General features: G+C 56.1%; 1 protein-coding gene across 2 annotated transcripts; it reads right to left on the minus strand.

The window, feature by feature from the left end:
* Positions 1–5,627: 5,627 nt before the first annotated feature.
* CORT (cortistatin) lies at positions 5,628–12,306 on the minus strand. Of its 2 annotated transcripts, XM_071575687.1 has the most exons (4): positions 10,626–10,804; positions 9,451–9,802; positions 8,711–9,365; positions 5,628–5,942 (listed from the first exon to the last, which is right to left on the minus strand). In XM_071575687.1, the coding sequence occupies exons 3-4, from the start codon at positions 8,810–8,812 to the stop codon at positions 5,700–5,702; spliced, it is 345 nt and encodes a 114-aa protein (XP_071431788.1). In that variant the 5' UTR covers positions 8,813–9,365; positions 9,451–9,802; positions 10,626–10,804; the 3' UTR covers positions 5,628–5,699. The 2 variants fall into 2 exon arrangements, with proteins under 2 accessions (XP_071431788.1, XP_071431787.1); XM_071575686.1 differs by lacking the exons at positions 8,711–9,365; positions 9,451–9,802 and adding an exon at positions 11,798–12,306 and having other exon boundaries at positions 10,626–10,712.
* Between the last annotated feature and the right edge of the window lie 156 nt (positions 12,307–12,462).

The following is a 12,462-nucleotide window of genomic DNA, read 5'->3' on the forward strand; positions in this document are numbered from 1 at the left end:
TCAGGGCAGAGCTTGGCCATGACATCCCATTTCCAGGCTGTCCATCTGCCCAGAGAGTGAAGCCCAGGGAGGAGTTCCTGAGGGACAGGGCGAGTGTCTGTCTGTGCTGCCCTGACAATGGGATGGCACTCGGCGAGACAATTCCCCTTGAACCTCTCAGCCTTCATTACAGTTCCTCTCCTCAGTGCCAGCTGTGATTTCTGGGCTGCCACTCAGGGGCTGTGAAGCCCCCCAGGCTGTCAGAGCACAAACACCCTGACCTGTCTCTGTGCCTGCCCAGGGCCCAGGGCTGGAACAGGAGCTGACACTGAGGGGCTGCTCCTGGCACTTCACTCCCACCTTGGGCATTCCTGGGGCTGGGGCTGTTCAGAGCAGCCCCCAGGGCCAGGGGCAGATCCCCAGGGGCAGAACTGGGGCACAGCCAGGCCCAGGGGCACGTCCTGGATTGTAATCCCCCCCTCAGGCTTTCCCATATTCATTCTGGAATGGAGCAAAAAGCTGCCAGTGCCATTCCTTCCCAGCCCTCCCTGTCCCCTGGAATGACAAGCTGGAATGACATTCCTGTCCCCGGGGGTGACAAGCTGCCTCCCAGCTCTGGCCAGGGCTCAGTTCTCCTTTAGGAAGGGCAATCACAGGCCCTTGGCATCCTGCTGGCTCCCAGCAGTGGGTGGATTCCTCAGCCCAGGGATGAAGGCAGAGCCGTTCCAAGGCTGCATTTCAGAGCACAAGGACTCAGTTTGCTCCTGGGGCTCCTGAAGTGGAAATCTGTGGCTCTCAGGCAGCTGTGGCTCCCTGTGGGCACAGCTGAGCTCCTGGCAGGGCCCTGCTCAGCAGGGCACTGATTGGGCTCTGGCTGGATGGGCAGCACGTGGCTGGGCACAGACAGAGCCCTCAGGAGGGCAGGAAAGGCTCTCCTGGAGACATCCTGACCTCTGGGCTTCACTCTGGGCAGGAGACTCTGCACTGAGCCTTGTCCTGACTGGAACAGACCTGTCTCAAATATTACCACAGAAATACTCTCCCTTTCTCTGTTAATGAAGCTGCTGCCCCTGCCAAGTTCATTAACAGGTGCAGGCCAATGTGCCCAGTGCCACCTGCACAATCTGCTCTTGTTCAAATGCATAAATAAAGTCACAGCGAAAACAACCAGACCTGAAGGCTCTTCCCTCTGCCCAGCAGTGACCAAATGTTCTCTCTCTCTAAAGTGATGGACTTGTAAACCCACCATCTGAGGGACCAAACCTCTCCTGGCAGGTACAAGCCAGGAGTGGCCACCTTTCCACAGCCACCAGCCATTGGCTTCTCCCTCTGTCAAGAAGAGACTAAAACTCCCCAGCCCAAACCAGCCAAGTGAAAGTGAAGACATTTTTAGCTGCAGACTTTCCTACCAGCAGCCTCACAATAGGGAGCAGCCCTGACCTCAAGCCAAATTCAACAAGGTCCCAGCTGTAAAGATTGCTTGCAATTTAGTTTTTGTTTTACACTAAACGTTAATTGGTTTAAAACAAGAGTCCTCCAGGTCCCCAAGGCAGAGCCAGAGCAGCAATTCCCCGTTCCCAGCTGGATGCCCCGAGCCCCGGGAGCAGCGTGTGTGCTCCCTCCTCTGGCACAGCTGATTCCCCTGCGGTGCCTCCTCAGCCAGCCCAGCCAGGCACTCAGGGCTGACACAGTCCCTGGGGAGGTGCCAGACGTGGGTTTGAATCGTTCACATCTCCCTCACCTCCCAAGAGCTTCCTCTGAGGCTTCCTGTGAGCCCAACATGATGTTAAGTGGGAAGGAGACAGGCTGGAAGGGCTGAATGTGGATTCAAACATCTCTCTCCAAAGCTCCCATCTTCAGGGATGAAATGTTGGCCTTTTCTCACCTGGGCCCTCTCTCCCTTGTCTGCAAAATGAGATACAGATCTATGAGTGAGAGCTCAGCGAGCCCCAGAGGTGCTGGAGGCAGCAGAGAGTGCAGGCTCAGCACAGGCAGTGCCTGCCCTGCCTCGGTGGGGCACAGCTGCCCCTCAGGCTCTGGGGCACAGGCTGGCAGCTCCTGCAGCTCCTGCCCCTCTTCCCAGCCTTCTGCTCCATCAGCTCCACCTGTCAAGCCCCTCTGACTCCCAGGTATTCCCAGCTCTGAAGGCTCAGAGATTATTAGGAAATAAAAGGCAGCTTCCCCCCCAACAGACACCCTGCAGAAATGCTCTGCCAAATCTTCCCTCTGAAGGTTCTCCCTGTGCTGGCAGCTCCCAGTTTGCTGTGTCTGTCTCTACATAACTGATTTTTACCTCCCTGCACCTCATCACCCTCTGCCTTCGTGGTAACTCTGCAGTTTCTCAGGAGTCTCTGAGGAAAAGCTACATCTCTTAAATGCTTGTTGGTGCAGCAGAGAGCACGTCCTGCTCTCCCATCTCCAGCTTTTACAGCACCCAGACCTTCACAGCACAGTGTCACCAAAGAGCACAACACATTAACACCCTGCCTGTCCTCCTGACCTACAAAAGCAGCTCCTCCTCACCCCCTGGAATCCTCCTCCCATCTGCAAGTTCCATCAGGGTTCAGCAAAGACAGAAAAATCCACTGTGAGAGACACCCTGCCCACTCACCAGGGGTTTGGGCTCAGCATCTCCTGTGTTGCAGAGTCTTACCCGGGGCTGCTCTGGATGGCCAAGGGGACAGCTCTGAGTGGCCAAGGGGACAGCTCTGAGTGGCCAAGGGAGCAGCTCTGAAGGGCCAAGGGGAACAGTTCTGAGTGGCCAAGGGAGCAGCTCTGAAGGGCCAAGGGGAACAGTTCTGAGTGGCCAAGGGAGCAGCTCTGAGTGGCCAAAGGGGACAGCTCTGAAGGGCCAAAGGGACAGCTCTGAGTGGCCAAGGGGACAGCTCTGAGTGGCCAAAGGGACAGCTCTGAGTGGCCAAAGGGACAGCCCTGAAGGGCCAAGGGGACAGCTCTGAGTGGCCAAGGGAGCAGCTCTGAGTGGCCAAAGGGACAGCTCTGAGTGGCCAAAGGGACAGCCCTGAAGGGCCAAGGGGACAGCTCTGAGTGGCCAAAGGGACAGCCCTGAAGGGCCAAGGGGACAGCTCTGAGTGGCCAAAGGGACAGCTCTGAGTGGCCAAAGGGGACAGCTCTGAGTGGCCAAAGGGACAGCCCTGAAGGGCCAAGGGGACAGCTCTGAGTGGCCAAAGGGACAGCCCTGAAGGGCCAAGGGAGCAGCTCCTCTCACCCAGCAGTTCTCATGGGATGTCCAAGGTGTTTCCAAGATCAAGGCACAGGGAAAATCTCCCAGCCCAAACTGCCAGGAAAGTGAAATAAAAGCAGCACTTTTGTATCACAGGGATGTTGTTCAGGTTTGTTGTTATCTAAATCACCAACTTCTCAGATGGAAGTCAAACCCAAGCATCCCATAATAGCACATTCTCTGAGCCACTACATTAATCTATGACCAAGAGCAAGGGCAGAATTCACTCAGTAGTGGAGAAAAAATTCGCCTTTAGTGCAACCCCAGTTACTCTTTTCCCAGTTTGCATCTAACTGCTCATATGCCATCAAGCTCAGGAAACAGGTTTTCTTCTAAATAAATGGGCTCACTGCTTTTCAGACACACGTTCAGTTTCCTGGGCAGAGCCAAATATAATAACAGTGTAAGGCAAAAGACACCCTGTGCAACCTGATGCTTCATTCTCCCTGCAGTGAGAGGTTGAACTCCAATTTTCTGTAGCTGTAATCACTGCCAAAGGTGCCTCCCAGGCCACACGTTGCTGAGAGTGACAGGCACAGCCCCCAGACAGGAGCTCTGCTGTTCTCCCACTCAGGGCTGCAACACCCCTTTGGCTGAAGCTGCAAATGCAAAATGTTATAACAAGCTCTTCACTATAAAGGCACAGACAAGTCGCCATGGAGGGTACTAAATTTCAAATTAATACCTTCATGTTCCTCTGTCACATCTGTCCACATGTGCACATGCTTTGATCTCAGAGTAAATGACATTTATTCTGCTCTCATGCAGACAGAAGCCACCTTGGACTATTCCCCACACACTCAGCAGGCACAGAGTTACCCCTGGGCACTGAGTGTGCTGTGGGTTCACAGCTGGACTTGTACCCAGGAGAATTTATTCACTTGTGTGCTGTTCATGCATGAGCATGAGCTCCCTTGAGGTTAAAAACATTAAAACCCCCAAATCCAGGGAATACCAGTGGGTGGGTTGGATCAGGTGAGGTCAGCACCGTGTGCTGGCTGAATTCAGGTGTTTGCCTTCTGACATAGCTTTTACTTTTTAGTGTGTCTTTTCCACATTATTAAATGTGGAGAGAGCTCACAGGTGTTTTGCACTTGCTCTTCCAGGCACAGATTATTCTGAGCTGGGACAAGGCTTTGCATCTAAAACACAAATATCAGCTCTCGCTCCCTTCTGCTTGGCATATGCCAATGTAAGACCCACAATTCTGCTGGGAAAGAGCAGCAGAACTGCCCAGTTTCCTCCCAGCCCTGGGAGCAGCCAGAACATTCCTGTGCTGCAGGAGCCCCTGAACACCCAGCACAGCCCCCGGGCTCTGGCAGGGCCAGTCCCTCTGTCCCTGTGCTCTGTCTGGGGTTCCCCTTTCACTGCACAGAGTTCTCAACATGAGAGACACAAGCCAGATTTAGTGGTGGATGATGAGGCAGAAAACACATCTCAGGTGTTTGTGGGCTGGTTGGACACACAAACTGCCACACAGGTCTTAGTGATAATAATGGCCATAATTAGCTCTTAGACAGCACTTGTCTCTTTTTATAATTTTTCCTAAGATACCCAGGAGACAAGAGCTTTCACTCCATTTTAAAGACAGAGAAACTGAGGCATTGAAAGGGAGGTGATGGTGAAATGCAGGAGCCCCTCGAGGCACAAGCCCAGGTGTCCCCACCCTGCCTGGGAGCTCCAGGTCCCACCACCCATCACTGAGTCGCTGAGTTCCCCCAGGGGGGATCTGAATTTTCATTATGGAGTGGAAAATAAACAAGCCCCAGGGCTCTGACTCCTCCTGCAAGGCAGACACACAGCCAGACCTCCCATGGCAAAGGACAGAGAGCAGGTGCAGGGTGGGCAGAGTGGCAGCCCCTGGGGCTGGGGTGTCACTGGCACTGTCATTGTCACTGGGAGAAGGCAGTGCAGCCTCAGCTCAGCTGTGGCACAGCCTGCCTGCTGCTGGTCCCCCCCATACACTGCTGTGGGCATGAGAGGCTGCCACCCCCCATGGGCACCCCACCCAGTGGCCACTGTCCCCATGGCTGCCCCACACAGGCACAGACAGTGCCCCCATGGCCACCCCACACAGGCACAGACGGTGCCCCCCTGGCTGCCCCACACAGGCACAGACAGTGCCCCCATGGTCACCCCACACAGGCACAGATGGTGTCCCCCTGGCTGCCCCACCCAGACACAGATGGTGCCCCCATGGTCACCCCACACAGGCACAGACAGTGACCCCATGGTCACCCCACACAGGCACAGATGGTGCCCCCATGGCTGCCCCACACAGGCACAGACGGTGCCCCCCTGGCTGCCCCACACAGGCACAGACAGTGCCCCCCTGGCTGCCCCACACAGGCACAGACAGTGCCCCCATGGTCACCCCACACAGGCACAGAGGGTCCCCAGGCCATGCTTTATTCATTGGGTGGGGGCACACAGGGGCAGTGGGGCAGGGGCACAGGGTTGGCAGAGTGTTGGGGCAGCTCTAGCAGGAGGTGAAGGTCTTCCAGAAGAAGTTCTTGCAGGGCGCTTTGCGGTCCCGCGGTGGCAGCTGGGGCAGCTGTGGTGGCAGCTGTGACATCCTGCCCGGCACGGCGCGGTCCCCGTCGGGCACTGCCAGCCCTGCCAGCGCCGCGTCCTCCTGTGGCTGCAGCTCCGGCGCGGCCGCCCCGTCCAGCAGCGCTGCCAACACCCGCAGCACGGCGTCCCTGCGCGTGGCACTCTGCTCCTGCGGGCACACAGCGGGCACCGTGTGGCGCGGGCACAGCCCCACGGCCAGCGTGGCACCATGTCCCTGCCATCCCCAGAGCCTGCCCCCCGCGTCCCCCATGTCCCCTGCCATCCCCGGGGCCTGCCCCCCGTGTCCCCCATGTCCCCTGCCATCCCCAGGGCCTGCCCCCCCACATCCCCCATGTCCCCCGCCACCCCCAGGGCCTGCTCCCCGCATCCCCCGTGTCCTCTGCCATCCCCGGAGCCTGCCCCCACATCCCCCATGTCCCCTGCCATCCCCGGGGCCTGCCCCCCCACATCCCCCATGACCCCCACATCCTCCATGTCCCCTGCCACCCCCAGGGCCTGCTCCCCATGTCCCCTGCCACCCCTGGGGCCTGCCCCCCACATCCCCCATGACCCCCATATCCTCCATGTCCCCTGCCACCCCCAGGGCCTGCTCCCCATGTCCCCCATGTCCCCTGCCACCCCTGGGGCCTGTCCCCCATGTCCCCTGCCACCCCCAGGGCCTGCTTCCCCTGTCCCCCATGTCCCCTGCCACCCCCAGGGCCTGCCCCCCATGTCCCCTGCCACCCCCGGGGCCTGCCCTCAGAGCTGGTGCTGTCCTGGGGCAGGGCCGTGCAGGGCAGAGGGGGCTCAGGGGGACAAGAGCTGCCCTTGCACTGGCCCAGCTGGGAAGGCTCTCCTGCCATGCTGGGTGAATCCCAGTGCCCTGGAAGGCCCTCCCTGGGTACATCTCTGTGCCTGCCAAGCCTCCTCCTCTCCCAGGCAGCCCCTGCTCCCTGCACTGCTCCAAGTGCCCGGCATCCACATGGGGAATGGCAGGGAAGGGCCACAGAAACCTGAGAAGGGGCTCAGATTCCTGGGAAGGGGCACAGGTTCCTGGGCACCAGTAAATGAGGCTCACGGTGGGTGCTGTTCCCCACTGTGAAATGAAAAGCAACGAGAGCAGGGCTGGGTTGGTGGGGCAGAGAGCCCCAAAACCTGAAACAAACTGTTGCTCTGGTGGAGACAGGAGGCTGCATTGCCAGGACAAGGACCTGTGTTGGCACAGCCCAGCCCTGCTGAGAGAGCCACTGCTCATCCCTTGTGCCTGGAGCTCTGCTCAGAGGGCCCCACACTCTGGGAGCAGTGTGAGATCCCAGGAGGGTGGGCTGGGCACAGCTGGGGGGCACAGCTGGGGGCACCTGCTCCTCCCTGTGCTCCATCCATCAGTGCTCAGAGGGAGCATCTTCCCTTTGCATTGTCATGCATGTTAGAGTGGTTTATATGTAAAATCCCGATATTTTTCATTCTTAAAACATCTGTCTGAGCTACAGCAGTGGTGACTGCAGGGATTGCTTCATCAGTATCTAACAGTTTTTCAGTCTGTAGGATGCTCTGTAATAGATGTAATGATTCCCTTTAATTATATCATTATTTTGTAAGCAACAGTGCGCAGAAGAATGAGAGTCATTACACTCGAATTAATTTTTACCAAAGCCTTATTTATGGATTTACTCCCTACAACTTGTCTCTTTCTTCCCCAGCAGAGCCAGGATTTGCACCAGAATTTACTCCTTAAGGAAAGAGTTTACTTCCCGAGGACGGGGTTTGTTACTGTGAGGATGCAGAGCTGGAGTTCTCAGCTGTGCCCAGAAGGGTTAATCGTGGCAGCTGCAGGAGCTGCTCTGCCAGAGCTCCATCCCAGCCCCTCACTCTGTGCACGCTCCTTTCTCAGCCACTTTGCTGCTAACGGGGTGGGAGCCCACTCTGGGCACTGAGACACTGATGGATGGGCTGGAGCCAACAGCAAGGCACAAACCCCAACCTGGATACGGCACAGAGGAGGAGTCGGTGCCTGTGAAACCAGCAGTGGGATCCTTCCCTTCTCTGGAATCACAGCAGCGCCAGGACACAGCCTGGACAGGAGTGGTGACCACCCAGAGCTCAGGGGACATCGGGGAGGGCAGAGACACCAGGGATGGCAGAGACACCAGGGATGGCAGAGACACCAGGGATGGCAGAGACGTGCAGGTGAGAGCTGGGGGTGAGGGCAGGAACACAGGGCTGGGGATTGTGTTGTGCTGCTGCTTCCTACCCCTGTGGCCTCAGGGAAATGGTAGAGCAAAACAAAGTTATTGTAGGGCTCTGGCCATTATAATATTAGGGTTTTGCCTGTTGGTAGGATAATTATACTGCTATAATAAGTTCTGCCACTGCACAGAGCTGTGCTGGTTCAGAGTGTAATTATTCTAGCAGAACTATGTCAGTATAACTCCCTTTGTGAATACTACTCTGGAAAAAGCAATTTTATTCTGATATAATTACTTCATTTATGATTCCTCTGTTACTTTCCTACTGAACCCATCTTTTAAACGTTTGTCCTTCCCATGAGTCCTATTTAAAATATCATCTCCCTTGATCATTTTACCAATTATGTATCTTTTCTCTCCCTCTCTGGTACTCTGCTTTATTCTCTCATGCTGTACCCCTTCAGTAATATTTTCTGCTTTTCCCTCTGCTCTCTGCTGTTCTTTTTCCAGTTTTTGTTTAGCTCAGACTTCACTTCTGCAGCTCCCTGGCACCTGTACCTTCCCTGATTGAGCTGGGCAGAGCTGCAGGAACAGTGCACGGGGCTGTAGTGCCTTGGAATAGAGGGGTGGGAGAGTAGTTTGCCCCAGGTACAGCCCATTGCCCTCCTGCCCCAGGTACAGCCCAGCTGCCCCCCTGCCCCTCCCCTGGCCCCATCCTCGCCCAGGTGCTGCCCAGATGGGCTGGACTCACCCTGGTGCTCTGCATGGCCACCCTCTCCTCTGCAGGCAGTGCCGAGGCTCGCAGGCTCCACAGCAGCAGCAGCAGCGACCCCAGGCTGGCCACCAGCTGCATCCTGCCCGGGCTGGGTGGGGACACGGCAGAGGGAGCTGCTCGGGGCTCTCTCCTGCCTCACACAATGGCTGCAGCCCCTTTTATAGCCCTCCCCCAGCCCCGTGGGTGACGCAAACAATTAAGTCTATATCAAAGGCAAATTACACTTTGGAGAGGTTGTTAACACTTGGCTGCTGGAGTGGGATCCTTCAGTGCCTCCGGGCTCTCCATGTGCCAGACCTGCAGAGCCTGAGGAAGCAAAGGCTTGGGACAGGCCAGTGACATGCAGTTTCTTCACTCCAAGACATTGTAGGCACTGTCTGTGCCTCTCCTGCTTAGCTGGATCCTGTTTGGGAAATGTTGGGTGGAAGAGGCCACCTGCTTGCACAGCCCTCTGGCCAACACTGGATGATTCAGAGGGAGGAGGTGAAACTTCTGGCCATCAGTACTTGGGTATGGGCTTGGACCCTCAGCTGGTGTGTCCAAACAGCTCCAGATTTTCGGGGTATTTGGATCTGGATCTCCACAGCCAGCAAAACATCTCACTGTGGAATGCCAGCATGCCTGGCTTTCCCTGCAGGGCAACGTGGGCACAGAGCTGCAGCTGTGCAGCAATGTCCTCTGCCTGGAAAAGGCACACCAGTCCCCCTGGAACTCACCAGGGGTGCCTGGGGCTTGTTCCTGTTCCTGAGCCTGCCCCAGGCCTGTAGGTCCCACAGTGGAGGTGCTGGGGTTAAACGTGTCACAGGAACACAGAAGTGCTGGAGCTGGAGCTGTTCTGCTCAGTGAGGCTCAGAAAGGCTCCTGCTCTGCTGGCACTGACCACGGGCTGCCCAGAGCACGTTCCTACCACTCCTGCTCTCTGGTCAGCAGACAGAAATGCCTCTTCCTTGCCCCCAAAGCTGTGCCAGCAGCGGGGCTGGTTCCTGGGCCAGCAGGGAGAGCTGGTCAGCTCTGCGTTGTGCCCAGCACTGTCACTAGCTCTGCGTTGTCCCCAGCAGTGCCACATCCCTGCGAGATGCAGAGCTGAGTTCCCACCTCCCCTCAGGGCAAATCCTCCCCTGCCCCGAACAACAAATGGCATCGAAAGGTAAATTTTTATCCTAATTTAGCACGTTAAAGAAACGCACCGGGAGGTGGCTTGGCCAGGGGATGCTGTGGCAGAACTCGGAACAAAAGGCAGAAAAACCTGTTCCCCACTCCCCTCTTCCCAGCACTACAGTTCCTGGAAACAGCGTGATGGAGCTTTGCCTGCAAATAATCCAGCTCCTAATGCCAGTTACACCACCCTGGGTGCTCTTGAGGGAGGAGATGCCACCACTCCATGCACACTGTAAGGAAATGCTGCATTCCCTCGCTGGAAGATGAAAAAACCCTTTTCTGAGTCACGGAGCCTGGTGGGGGAAAAGCAACAATCCAGCAATTTCTAGAAACGAATTTGGTTTGGAAAACTTTGTAACCTCCTTGTTCCTCACCCTGCTGTGTGAGAGTCCAGGCTCCAGATGAGACATTATCTGTTTCTCTCTGAACTGATCTCCTGGTTTATCAGAACTGCCTGTAATGGGTTCTGTCAAACAGTCCCCAGCAGGGCTGGGCTGGGGCACAGCAGGGAAGGAGCACAGAGCACCCACATGCCAGAGCACCCACATGCCAGAGCACCCACATGCCAGAGCACCCACAGGGATGTGCCAGAGCACCCACAGGGATGTGCCAGAGCACCCACAGGGATGTGCCAGAGCACCCACAGGGCTCCAGAACAGTGTTTGGCTCCCACAGGTGAGGCAGGTCCCCACAGGTGAGGCACTCAGTGCAGGTGAGGGAAGGGTTCCAATACCTTCTTGCCACTGGAACCTCCAGAGTCCTGAGCTGCACAGGCCAATGCAATAAATAAAGCCACAGTCAGCTGACAGTGTGAGCCTTCCTGGAAGGGGAAACCAATTTGTTCGTGGGCCTGAAATCACAGCTCATTTAGCAGGCAGCATTCCCTGGCACAGCTCCCCAGGGCCACGCAGGTGGCAGTGCCAGCCTGGGCTGTCCGTGGGCACAGGGAGGGGCTGTGGGAGCTGGAGCCCAGCCCTGCTGGGAGCCCAGAGCAGCTGCAGCAGGAGCAGGGCAGGCCCCAGGGAGCTGCTGGCACAGCACAGAGCCCTGCAGGGCTGCCCCAGCTCTCTGGGGAGGGACAATCTGCTGCCCCCCTGCCTGCCCACCCCAGGGGGCTGCAGGAGGAGCAGGGAGGGAGAGCAAAACACCTCAGTTTGTACAAACTGAGAGGGGAAATTCAGGTTACATAGCAGGAAGGAATTTTTTACTGTGAGGGTGGCTGGGCAGTGGCACAGACACTGACACAGGCTGTGGTGCCCCCACCCTGGCAGTGCTCAAAGCCAGGTTGGATAAGGCCTGGTGGGATGTGCCCCTGCCCATGGCAGGGGGACTTGGGGCTAAATGATCTTCAGGGTCCATTCCAACCCCTTAACATCCTATGGATTCTATGATTTAACTGCATGTGAAGTTAAACATTTTAGTTATTCCACCAATATCTTCGTCCTCACTATGAAACCCTTCTATGTGAATTCTATGCTGGAGATCCCAGCCCCTCAGGACCAAGGAGAGGGCAGCTCCTCCTGCAGGGCCCTGCCCCAGCACCCTTGGCACTCCAAACCCCCTGAGCCACCAGCTGGTGTCCCTGAAAGGCCATTTCCATAATCCACCCACCTTTCTCTGCCTCACACCTTGCTGAGCTCTAACTGGGATTCCCTGGCTCCAGCTCCCCAGCTTTTGCACATTTTAAAAACACTGAACTCCATCCTATACATTCCTAAGAAAGAGGATCCCACTCAGTGTTTAACTTGGTTACGTTTCTCATCTTACTTTTTAACAGCATTTTGTCTGACTCCATTGCTGGACCCGAGCTGCTCTTTCATGTTCTCCACACTCTTCCCTCTTCTTCCCTCACCATTTTATCAAGGGAACTTTCCTCTCCCCAAACTTGGTGGCACTTGTTAATACCTTTTGGACTCCTTGCTTCCTGAGGCTGCAGTTCTGAAGAGAGATGAATGCCATTCTTACTCCAGCACTCCCCTGCTCCAGCTCTCAGCCCCATCAATAGTTCAGCCAGGCCTCCATAACATTAGCTCTGGATGAACATGACACACCAATTAACTGACTGAAAGAGCTCAGGAGATACAGGCAAGAGACTTCCCTTAATTTTTTGAAGCTGTTTTCTGAACTTGCAAAAATTAGAGTTAATTCAATGAGTAAAGATCTGAGCAGAGAGTCTGACACTGCTCAAAAGCTGCCAAGAGACTCAAACAATGGCTGTGCTGAAGCCCATCAGGCTGTTCCTGCTCCCTCACTTGTCTCCACCTGCTCTGACACAGCAGTGTGTGTTCCCTGGGACAGACCCATCCCTGTTCCTGTGCTCCTGGCCCAAGGAGGTGCTGCAACACGATGGCAGCATGTCCAGACAAACCCCATCCTCGTGGATCTTTGCCTGGGAACAGCCTTCCCTGTGCAGAACAGTGACTTGGAATGACTGGGAAACACACACAGGACCCTGTGGATGGAGTGTGTGTGACTTGGATGAAACAGCCTTGTCCTCCTGCTCTCAGCACTGGCTACTTGCTGAGCTTACACATTTGGAGAGAGCTCAAAGAACCAGAGCAGTAATTAGC

Source organism: Pithys albifrons, chromosome 22 (assembly GCF_047495875.1).
Source record: "Pithys albifrons albifrons isolate INPA30051 chromosome 22, PitAlb_v1, whole genome shotgun sequence".
NCBI lineage: Eukaryota > Metazoa > Chordata > Aves > Passeriformes > Thamnophilidae > Pithys > Pithys albifrons.

Bases quoted from the DNA above. Each gene is read 5' to 3' on its own strand.
- CORT (XM_071575686.1), bottom strand. From the start codon at position 11,851: ATGGCATTCATCTCTCTTCAGAACTGCAGCCTCAGGAAGCAAGGAGTC. The intron at 10,713-11,797 runs GTATTAACAAGT...TTCCCCTTCCAG, and splicing joins GGAAGCAAGGAGTCCAAAAG to GAAGGCTCACACTGTCAGCT. The intron at 5,943-10,625 runs GTATTGGAACCC...GTGTGCCCGCAG, and splicing joins GAGGTTCCAGTGGCAAGAAG to GAGCAGAGTGCCACGCGCAG.